At 34.5% G+C, this 12,519-nt stretch overlaps 1 protein-coding gene and 1 long non-coding RNA gene across 2 annotated transcripts in view; one reads left to right on the top strand and one right to left on the bottom strand.

The window, feature by feature from the left end:
- The window catches only part of LOC117983716 (orexin/Hypocretin receptor type 1-like), a 67,126-nt gene that overhangs the window by 20,404 nt on the left and 34,203 nt on the right, over positions 1-12,519 (bottom strand). The window contains exon 3 of the mRNA XM_034970328.2: positions 3,877-4,715. Coding sequence (XP_034826219.1) covers positions 3,877-4,623 — 747 coding nt within the window. The 5' untranslated portion in view covers positions 4,624-4,715. The remainder of the gene's footprint in view (positions 1-3,876; positions 4,716-12,519) is intronic.
- On the top strand, positions 1,593-2,212 carry LOC138402569 (uncharacterized). Its single transcript, XR_011236937.1, has 2 exons — positions 1,593-1,832; positions 2,073-2,212. It is a non-coding gene; the product is annotated as an uncharacterized lncRNA (long non-coding RNA).

The raw sequence follows: 12,519 nt of genomic DNA, 5'->3' as shown, positions 1-12,519 counted from the left end.
ACGGACAGACGGACAGACGGACAGACGGACAGACAGATAGACAGACAGAAAACGAAATGATCCTATAAGGGTTCCTTAAGGGATATTATGTCAAAATTTTGAAAAGTGAACGTGATTTTGAAATTCCTTTCTATTGTAGCGTTATTTCAGTATCTGGGAGTTGAATCATAAAAAGGAACTAACTGAAAGAAGAAGAAAAGAGAAACTGTTGCATTTAGAAAAATATCCGCCAAGTAATAACCGTGTTATGAATATAAACCAAAGAAATTTCACTTTCGCAATGTACCTACGCAACGGATACACGCAATATTTTGTTTTCCCCAAATTCCAAAAAAGGAAGAGCCTCCATTCGAAGCGTATTTTTTATTTCAATACATTTCTTGATCATAAATCCTCTCAGCCACTTGATTGCGCGATAAGTATTCGGAAGGCTACTAGACAATATCCGGCGGCTCCATATTGTACGCGACTGCTAGAGTTCATTACTGTTTGTTGATAAATAAACGATGACGCATGAGTCATGACCGCACTGTTGAACCACAAAGTAAATACATACGTCAACTCAAGCACGATCAGCACTTTCTCACAACTTTTTTGTCGACACTAGAAATCAGCATAGGGGCATTTGGTTTTTCAGGATTTCAGGATTTCTGACCATTCTGTGAGAGTCCCATAAATGGCCATTTTGTAGCGTTGCAAGTTCCAAACTCTTACATATTATAATTTACCCACCTTTATAATATTATGTAGGTAGCTGCGATTGCGTGGATTTCGGTTTTTAAAGTCCTGTAGTAACTCTATGACTTTTCGGAATAAAATGTAGCCTATGTCACTCGCCAAGTCTCTAACTATACGCATGCAAAAAATCACTTCGATTCGTTACTCCGTTGCGACCTTATTGAAGGACAAACCAACAAACAAACACACTTTCGTATTTAAAATATGGATAGTGATTTTTTATACTTATCCACAATTTTAAAACTGTCCATGAGACAAATCATTCTCGAAATCATTTTCGTAATTTCATGATTTCAGTAGGTACCTAGTTGAAATGGTTGAAACTTTTAAACAAAATACAAAAAAAGAGAAAACTAATGTAGAGTTTCTCTCTAAAAATATGTAGAGCGTATGAGCCAGTTATTAAAAATGAATTTTTTTATGTCAAAGTTAGTGTAGAATGTCTCTCGAATATTAAATATTTTGATACGAATGTCGCATGCTAAAGTCAGCAATTAATATTCTAATGAAACTCGGAAGCTAATTTACAGCCTTGGTCTACTTTATAGCTCCATTTACGCATATATTAATTACGTACCTAAGTATTGTTAAGAATCATTAAGGAACATTTTGGAATTCCATAACAGGAAGGTAGGTACTATTAAATGTTCTGTGTCCATACCCAAAATTTATCACATAGGCCCATCGCCGGCCTCTATTGAGGACAGGACTCCTCTGAGAATGAAAAGGCTATAAGTCCACCACGACTTCTTACACCTATAAGAATATTATGGAGCATTCTTAGGCATTTTTATTTTATTTCATTGAACCACTAACAAAATTATACAAAAAAATTACATTATTCAAATCAATGATATTAGAAGAAAATAGGTAGATACGTTATACGCGGACCGCAAGTGGCACGTTAAAACTAAGCTAATTAGCAAACCTGAGCTCAGTCGCCCGCTGGCGTCGCGCTATCGATGACGTCGTTGATAGTAATGTGTATTTTGTTTTCGTCTCCCAAAACAACCGAAAATGCCGTCGTGTGTGATGAGATTCCGCACAAACTACACAAGCAAGGTTTCCAAAAGTCAAGGAATCACATTTCATTCGTAAGTAAAACTATTTCTTTTATATAATTCGTATTTTTCACTTATTTAACAATAACAAACTCGTGCACGTTCGTGTAAAATGCAACTCATTGCAATTTGTACCTTATGTCACATGCCATAAGTACGTATCAAGTTATCGTTGTACGTATTTTAAAGTTTCCGATCAAAGAATATAAAATAAACAGATAGGTCTCTTCTGAGTATTGACAATTCAAATAGTGTGCATATTTCCTGTTTTAGGGAAGGATAAATTAACTATGGTCTAACATCTTTTTACGGTCCACTGCTGGGTCTCTTCATACAATGAGGGAATTTTGGCTATGGGTATGTAGATTGTGTAATAGTAAATATTTTCAAAAATAAAAAATATTTTCATTTCACATTTTATTCCTTTACCTACCTTCCCGCGGCTTCGTCCGCGTAAAATTTAGTAATTTTATTTCGACTTCTTTTCCATGTATGGGAGCCCCCTTTATTTAATTTAATTTAATTTTTATTATTTTTATTATAGCGGCAATAGAAATACATTCTGTGAAAATTTCAACTGTCTACCTATTACGGCTTACGAGATACAGCCCGCTGACAGATGGACGTACAGACAGCGGAGGCTTAGTAATAGGGTCCCGTTGGCACCCCTTGGGCACGGAACCCTAAAAACGAGCGGAACCGCGGGAAAAAGCTAGTTCGTAATATATTAAATACCACAGTATAAGGTTTTTATTTTACTATACAACTACAGTGTAGGCATAAATCGGCATTAGCCGAAAAGACTTTACTGTTTTTTTTTCTTTGGAGTTTCTAGTTTACCGTCTCGTCCCGTCTCTTTTACGCTCGCATTATTAGGCATATATCCGTCCTTCTTCCACTCTTCTGTGCAGGACGAGGTAGTGCAAAATATAACCGTCTCTTTTTCGTGCGCAACTGAAGCTGAGGTTATCAGTTCACCGTCCTTTACTCTCTGTTGTGTGAGGTTAAAATACTATCTATGCGTTTATGTGTGTTGAGTCTTTCGGCGCTGACGCAGCGTGCCATTAATAAACATCGAATTTGATATAAGTAACCTATCTACCTATTTTTCTTCTAATATCATTGATTCAAATCCTAGGTGGCAGGTCTTAGGAAAGAACTTAGGCGTACAGGATTCCTCGTGATGTTTTCCTTCATCGTTAAAACAGGTGATATTTAATTACTTAAATAACGGTTCCTGCAACCTTAGACCCGAAATCCCTTCTTTTACCAGATCACCAGTTTTATCTAACAGATTTACTTCCTGATAAAAAAAATAAAGAATAAATATGTAAGATAAGTACCTACTATTCTGTTAATTTCAAAGTTTTTCTTTTTGAAATTATGTATAATTTCAGACACGGATTCTCATTTCATACACATAAAGACCGCTTTTACCGGATTTTATTACTTCCATTTGTGGAATCTAGAGCAGTGAAATACAATACCTATTAACACGGAAGTACCCTCAGAGCATTAGGTTTAATGAACTTCATAAGTTATTTACATTTTATAGGTGTATAATGAAATGCAGACAGCCAGTTTTCCTGCCATATTCTATTGTCATTTAGTTTTGCTTTAGTTTAGATTTTTTAGAGGATTTAACCCTCGTAAAATTCGCGTGCCGCATGGAGGTGATTTTATGAAAATTATCTTATGTCACGGAAGTGAATACCCGCCACCATTTTTATTTATAATACTAATAATAACAACCCTAGTAAAAACCCTATTTTAGTCCCGAATTTAGTAGTTAGGTAGGTTAAAATCGATAATTTTATGAAATGGATACCATTTGAAATTATTTGCTTTTGGACACTGACTTATTTTGTATGTGCGCAAAGCATGTACCCGAATCCATTTTTATAAATATCAAGTAAATAATATATTATGAATATTATATGATAAACTGAGTAATAATGTAGTCGTAACGGTCGTAACGTGGTGTTGTATCTGATCACGTTGCTTAAATAATAGATATGATGAATTATATATGTATACCGTACCTATTTCAAGAATTGAAGGTTTAAATTATGCTCACCTGAAAATACAGCACAATCCTGCACATTGCTGTACCAAAGAACCAAGTCTCCGTTACATCCCAAAGTACAGTCGGAGGTAGACAAATCAAAATCACCATAAAGTCTGCCACTGCAAGATTGACTATAAAGTAATTGGTCACAGTTCTCATGGAATGATTTCTGTACACAGCTATGCAAACCAATGCATTTCCGATTAATCCAATCACAAAAACAATCGCATGAGTTGCGATAAGCACCCATTCGTACGGCTGAGGATAAATATATTCATTCAACATTTCGAAATATTCTTCTTTAGTCATGTTGCAGTATTCTGGATCTCCCACACAAGAATCTTCGGTGTAATTATCGGCGTCAAAAAACTCTGTGGTACTACGATCTTCTATTTCATCTGATCTATTAGCTACCATTTTGTCCTTATCTTTCAAATCTTTTGTTAATGTTTTTTCATCCGTGAGATTAGAAATCATACTGTTTTCTTTATAATCCAGCATAGGAATGTTATCTATAGTTGAATTTATGTTTCTCTTATATCTAAAGTGATTATGATCCTTTGGTTTCCCTTCATACGCAAAGTTTGTCAAACTTGCGTCATTACTAATGTCTATTATGTACTTAGTATTAAATATACTATCTAGATCTTTTAATATACTATAGTCGTCTAAATTCGACTTCATATTTACACTTTCATGGGCACTTATATACAGACTAGATATTAAAATTGCTATCAAAACAGTTTTTAGTGTCATTTTGCTAATTAGTTGTGGTCATTGATCGATCTGTAACATTTATTGTATCACATTTTTATTTCCTCTTTTCTTAGCACGTTCGTCGTTGTAATCTGCAAAAAAGAAAGTTCACGTCAGGAAAATGTGTTTTTAAACTTTTGTGTTTGTAAAATGCTGTAAAAACAACCGCAACATTTAACAAGATTAGGGGTTTACAGTCCAATGCGTTTGAAAATCTTTGGCATGGAATGGCTTAAAACTTTCCCGAACTTTTAACTTTGCGACTATAGAAAAAGAATAATGCAAGGATTTAAAATGTGAGCGCAATCTGCTCTAACAAAGTAGGATAACTTTGGAAAGGAATTAAGTAATTTAGAAAAAATAATGTCTGTTGATAAACGTGTGATGATTATGTCTGTGAGTTCAGCCGTTCCTACTGCCCTAATATTCTAGATGCAAACGTTTTCCTCTTGTTACTTTTGGGTGATATCTTTTTCATTTCATCATTTCCAATCTCAAAACCCAATGACCTCAACAAACTGTTTGAACTCGTGAAATGAATGAAACATAAGAAGAAACATTAGCTAAACATTAAATAAGATAGACTTAAGGACTATAGCGTTGAGAATTTTTTCTTGATCATATTATTTCGATAAGAGAAACAAATCCGCTAAAATCCCAACACCTACACTTTGAAGCTAATGAATCGATTCTATAAGTATTTCTTTTTTTAGTAACTTACTTACTTTATCCAAAAGTAACATAGGCTGTTACCTAGCTGTTTATAAAATGTAGCACTTAAATTAATTATTACAGAATCTCATTTATCAAGTTTTTTTAAGTTTCTTAATCTGTTAAGTCATGAGTAAGTTGAAATAGAGTTTATCCGTAATCTCTTAGCAGCTAAGCCTTACAGCTCATTACCTAAAAGTTTTCATGAAAAACGATAAGGGGTTTTTTTATCTAACAAACCTTTTTAAAATGAAGATAACACACATTTTTACACGACAGTCCAAGAAAAGGAGTGCAATATTTTCATAGTTCCTCATCTATATTGTATGTAGGTATATTGTATGTAAGTATGTTATTTTCTTTTTTCCACCAAAACTCTTAAATACTTGATTTGGATGTATGAGGTATCGTTAGAATCCTTATTTATCATCCTGAGTGGCACTGGCTAAATAAGTATATTTTTTTCTATGCCATATAGATAGGGTGGTCGTGTACCACCATCATTTTTAACAAGCCAATAGAAATATTAATATAAAATAAAATAAAATAATTAAAATATTAGTCGCTTAAAGTACCTACCTAACTTGTAACACTTAAAAATTCTTATAAAGATACGAGTACATTGCACGTGTACAACCTGATTATTGCATTAGGTTTGTTTTTGCTTGAGACTGCATAAGGTAGAGAATTTATTTTATTTTTCCTGTATCATTTAGGTAAGTACAAAAATCTTCATCAACCGTACTATTTCAGATTTTGATTTTGCAAACTTCGGAGATGATTGCTGAAAACAACATTATATGGATCTAGAAAGGAATCAACTAAGCTAAAATCATCTGAGTTTCATTAGCCTGCGCTTTATTTATATGCTCATGCCCACTTTCCACTACGTTCTTGAGGTCGTCGTCTATCAGGCTGGAAGTCGTTCCTTATTGCGCTTACAGGTTCATGGCCAGAACGCATCTGACCCAGCAACTTCGGTTCTGTACCTAATTTTTACTTCATTGCTTATTATTAGGTATATTATACCTAAGCTTTGTTCGAAACTTTACTTTGTGTCCTATTTAGCTTACTTTGAAGCCACGAGTAACTAAAACTAGTTTTATAACTATGGTCTAGACTTTTTTACGTCAATTTGAAAGGTGTAATAACGGGAGAGGTCACTCTTTATATATATGGCCTACGTGAGTGATTAAACACACACCTCGCTATTTGTGTTACTTACCTAAAATGTAAAGGATTTTACCTACTGAAAACGTACTAAGAAATTTGTAAAAAGATTTTGTCATTCTTTAAAAGCTTCGATAGCTTTCAACTATCTATCTGGTGCAACAGTAGATACAAATGAATGCCTCGGAAAATGTGACATACGTACTTAGTGGAAATAGCACCCATCAGCTTTTCTTCTAATTCGTATGATAAAAGATCATTCGAGTAGCGTATTTCTTATAAACTGGCAATGCATTTGGTTTCGTTGTATACTGCAGATACTCACAAAAAAAAATTTAAAAGAACAAAATAACAAATAACAAAATTTTATGTAATTAAATATACACAGAAATAATATCATGACAACCATCCAAACATAGGCAGGACTCAGAAAACAGGAGAAAAACTTATACTACAAGCAACCTCTATAGATGTTCGAGCTAACTTCATTCGGTGAATAGAGGAAAATATATCTATTTAATAAATAAATAAAAGTTGTAATATGAAGAAAGTTGTTAAACACAAATCACTTAAACATCAGGTGACCCGCCTGCTCATTTGCTCGCTATTTTTATCTAAAAAAATACACCTGGTTTAATATCCAAGTTCTCAAAAGGTAGGTAAGTTTAGGAATTGGATTATTATTCAAATTCACAGAACTTTTGAGAATGCAGCTGCAAAGCCATTAAGCTTAAATAGTAATTACGTAACAGAAGTTTTCGGATGTAGTGGGATTTTGTTACTTACTTAGGTATACTAAATTGTCTGTGTTAAAGCTGGAACACGATCATCTTAATGCGCGATCAGACCGTTATTATAAGCTACAATTTCAACGGATAAAGTCTGTACCTTGTGGGAATCCATGAGTTGAACAAAGTTGGGTGGGACTCATGGTTTCTATCTAAAATTTATTTTTTGCGACTGCTATAATCACACAAGAATTTTCTCGTGTGTCTGTTCTAGTGCGTTACTTAGCATACTTTGAAAACATTAAAGGTTCACATTGGCTTTAACTGACTTCAGCAGAGCCCAAAGTGGAAATTTTTTTTTGCTTGAATGTTAAGGAACGTGTATAAAATATTATGCATATAACGTATCTTTACAGAGTTTTAGAGTGTTACAAAATGTCTAGTGTGTTACATATGAACTTGTGTGTTACTCTTTCTAGCGTGTTATGGTACAAACTTTATGAGTCCAACCCAGTTATGTGCGTTTTAAGCAATTCAAATATAAATCACTTGCTTTAAAGGTGAAGGAAAACATCGTGAAGACACCAGCATGTCTGAGAGTTCTCCATAACAATGTCAAAGGTGTGTGAAGTCTGCCAATCCACACTTGGCCAGCGTGGTGTACTATGCCAAACTCAACTCATACTGAAAGGAGACCCGTGCTCTGTAGTGAGCCGGCGATGGGTTGATCATGATCATTATGAATGCCTGTTAGCTCTTGTCGCAAAATTGAAACTTTTTATTTTTATAACACCCACTCATTACTTTGTTTAATGTAGTCGTCACATTTTTTCATTTCATTATTACAGAGAAATGTCTTTGTGTCTAACAAAGACTACGGGAAATACGTAGTAATTTTTAACCGCAAAAATATGCTAAGATAAATGCAACAAATTTTTCAGATGAATTTCAGCCAAATTAATTTTTCCTCGTTCCCATTTGTATAAGAAATGTAAGGGTCTTACCATCACAAGTCCCTGTCCCTACATTCTTTGATGTAAGTAAGTATATAAGCCCAATTTACAGCCACTGCCTACTTTAACTCTCGACGAAAAACGAAGGATGCTATAACTTATAACCGTCTTCTCTGTCCCTGTATCTTTTTATAGCATCGTAGCGTTCAAACGAATGGACTGATTTTAATAGCTTTTCATGTTTGATAAAAATCTATTTAGCCTTTAAAGAATTATACCATTTTTTCAGTTTATCCTAGTCATATAATTATTGATACATAAACTAGACATTAATCTTTTTAAACTTCAAGGGTGTCTGGCACGCGCTGGCTCTTATTCCATTATATTATCTACTTCCACTTATCTAATTGATTACGGTTTGTGCACATTTTAAAACATCGTATGTATACTTTTCAAAATCTATGTTTAATCTGCCATATCATCATCATCATCAACCGATAAACGTCTATTGCTGGATATAATATATATAGATTATAGATCTCTTGTAGGGACTTCCACATGCCACGGTCTTGCGCCGCCTGAATCCAGCGGTATTTGTAGTTGAAGTACTTACCTCCGGCTCCGCCCTCAGGATCCTTGACCCACTGGTTAAAATTATACTTGATATTACGTCAGTCAGCCAGCTTTTCCTTTTATATTACATTTAGATACTTACAAAACATACCATGGCAAAAATTTAATAATAAATTTTCTACGGAATATTTTTAAAGACAGGCTGATTTGCAAACACGCAGTAAACACAATTAATAGCAAGCTTTGATAAAATGCCCTTTGATAAAATTTTAAAAGTATATTTTTTCAAATTTACTTTTAACGTAAAGTTTGCGAGCTTTTCTGTTGCTTCTTGGAATTCCAAGAGAAAAGATAAACAAAGAAATACTACGTGATAATGAAATAGTCCTCGACAGGTTGAGATGGCAATCGGAGTATGAGGTGGGGGGACGCCCCGCACGCTCGCACCGCGCACGTAATCCGCGCTCGCCCGTACCGGTTCAGCGTCGAGGCTGTGCGGGTGTGCGGGACGTTTCCTCCCCGATTGGCATTTCAACCTTTCGTATACTACACCTCATTTTTACTACAAGTATTTCAACTATAATTATTATAATACCTATATTAACCATTTTTTTAATTAGATAGAAATCGCGAGAGCAGTATGTCTGAATAAACAGCCATACTGCAATAAAACTGTCACTGTTGTTAGATTACGTACTCAAAGGGATATAAAAGCAAGGGTTGTTACGTTTACGATGGGCCATAACTTTTGTAATTAAATTGTAGTTTGTAAACATTGGAACGTTCGTGATTAAAAATTTTTGGTTGTCGCAAGAATATTATTAAGGCAATTCTCACAAAGAAAAAATGATTTCAATCTCATCTTGTAAGGAATTAAAAAAATGTCTTAAAGGCAAATGTTGTTTAGTTTTTTTTTATGTACTACAACTTATTATTGATTGCGATCTCACCTTTTAGGATGTGATCATGCAATCTGTTATAGAAACAGGTAATCTAGAAGGAGGGTTCGTACCTATTAAACCCTAACCCCCAGTCGAGCTCAACGCGGCATCGTACCGGTAAGATGAATCGCCTAGCGGTACGGGTTTATGGCTACGGCCAATGTCAGACTGAAGAACTTTCGACATGTTTTGGACATCACCATGGTGTACCTAGCTAGCATTATTAAGAAAATTAAGATGAAAATAATATTTTTAAGCATTTTCCTTTGGAATGTATGTGTATTAACATATTATTATAAAGGATGAGAAAATCTGAACGGGCACCGTAACCTTTTATTAGATTATGCAAAGACTATGTTAATAAAGATAACAATTTTGCAGCATATTCCAGATATTAATAAAGGTCAGTATAGGAAATTTTATTTGAACGTTATCTTCTGTAACACAGAGGCGAGTCATATAGACTAAAAAAAAAGATAAAATCCAAAAACTAAAACCTGACTACTCTTAAAATTCCACCGAGACAGACGGTTAATGTATTTTTATAAACTGCTTGAAGCAAGCTGCACGTAATAATAGAGCTGGCAATAACTCAGCATAATTACTCTTTTCAAAAGGCAACACCTAGCTATTAACAGCTAAAACACGGCTGTGTCATACCTAACTTACGGAACATCGGTATTGCATCAGGTAGGTATAAGAATGTATTGTTAATATGCAGAAGACACTACTCAACCCACTACTACCAAAAAACAGATTAAGTAAATTATTTATAACTGTATCCTATTATTTCGTCATTCACCCACAAATTGCTATATACGTTGCCTATATACGCACTAACACAAACAACGAATTCTATATATTCAAACTGAAGCTCAACTAACTACACGCGTAGTGTAGGGTACGTTTGACATGAAACCTCCAGTACACATTGGCCCAAGACGTTCGGCAGATTAGGGTTTGTGAATAAAGTTACCATATCGCTTGCCAACGTAAAGATATTTATTATATAACTCCAGATAGGTCAAGTTCATACAATAATTGTATTTAAAAAGTGAAGTTAGATTCACGCGCTTGTGTGTATGGACACATAGTTTATGGACATAATATAGTTATGGACCTTAAAAGATCTACGAGCGTGCTTCAAAAAATAACGGCCGTTACCAGGGTTGACATGAAGCTTAAAAACCCATACCAGCAAGCCGGTCAGTGTGTACGCGGCAAATATAAGTATACTTACTTAGTTAGCTTGGATGGTAGTGGAAGGGATATGTCTTCACATGGGTATTACTTTTTCCGCAGCGCCGGCAGCAAAAACTTGATAGAACGAACACCTCACTTTGCCCAAAAAGATAAAAAAATCACTCACTGGTCAGATTCAACGTCAGACAGTTCTTTTTAGCTGATGGTCAGTGTAAGTCAAGTTCCTTTCGCACATCGTAGAGACTCTACAGTAGAGTGCATTGCCGAGCGCGTTGAGCTATCGTATATACGGGGTTTTTATAACATATAGGTTATTGGTGGTTCCTACATGTATCGCATGAGGTAGTAATAATTTCCATATAATTGAGTTGCAAAGCGATTTGTTTGCCAACTACGGCGTTTGCATAGCCTTTGATAGGAAGTCAAAGTGCCTACCTACTACCTATGCAGGAGTAGTTATTACAAGTTACAACACTATCTTATATTATCAGACTAAGTCCCTCAGCTTAATTTGTGTGTCTGTTTGCACTACTCTCAGAGACGTAAGTACTTTGAAACTTTACACTGATTCGTATAATTAAAAACTTTCACTTTTACTTTGGGGACCAAAGAGTAAAGTTAAGCGAGCCGTGAAAGTTAGTTTTGTGTAAGTAATAGGTACTTACATTAATTTTGCAAATAAAAGAAAAAGGCTTCCCTTCAGGATCGAAAATTTGTACAAAAATACTAGCTATTAACATTGACTTCGTCTGAATGAAGTTCGGACAGTAGGGAAAATATTATTGTTATTTTTTTCAATTAATTTTACGGAACCCTAAAATAGCTATTTAAGTTTTGATATAACAATATGATAATAACCATTTGAGAAGCCGGCAAACAAAACCAATTGGTATTTAAATTTTACACTTTACATCACGATATACAGCACTTACTTCATTTTATTTTATTCGGATGTGTCTAGTCCTCTAATAAAAATCTGAACTAATTTCAAAATAAAAGTCTAAAACTAAGTATACTGAAATTGATTTCAAAGCTAATTATTTCGATCAATCAATTGAAGTCATATCATATCTAAGCAAAACGGCCTAGAACTGTGCTAAAACTGTTCGTGATTTTGGTCAAACGGTACACTAATATTACTTACTTACGGTAAAGTTTCAACAGCTTTCATTCTATTTTTATGCAATTACACAGTAGGTATATTTCACACAGTAATTACACAGTTTTGCTTGCCAGCTCCTCAATAAAAGACTCAATTTTATAGACTTCAATCTATACTATAATTGTTTGTAAGAAGTAATCTCTGGAACTACTGAACCGTTTTTAAAAATTCTTTTACCAGTAGGTACTATAGGTTAGGTAGGTACGGTGGGTAAGTATGAATGAATAAAATGAGAACATGTTTGTATCAAAATAATTTTTAGAATTCGAAATGACCGGTCGTTCTAAGTGATGCGGCTGAAAGGTGTAAAAATTCAGTTCGCAGAATTGTTTTCGTTCATATCAAGTTAATAAGTCCCTCGCTAACGCGTCCATAATTTGTTTTATTTAATCTCAACTCATGTGTGGTTATGAAAGTATAGTACGCGACAGGTCGAGATGGCAATCGGGAAGGGA

This window comes from Maniola hyperantus, chromosome 7, assembly GCF_902806685.2.
Source record: "Maniola hyperantus chromosome 7, iAphHyp1.2, whole genome shotgun sequence".
Classification (NCBI taxonomy): Eukaryota; Metazoa; Arthropoda; class Insecta; order Lepidoptera; family Nymphalidae; genus Maniola; species Maniola hyperantus.
This window is presented reverse-complemented; position numbering and strand designations above follow the sequence as displayed.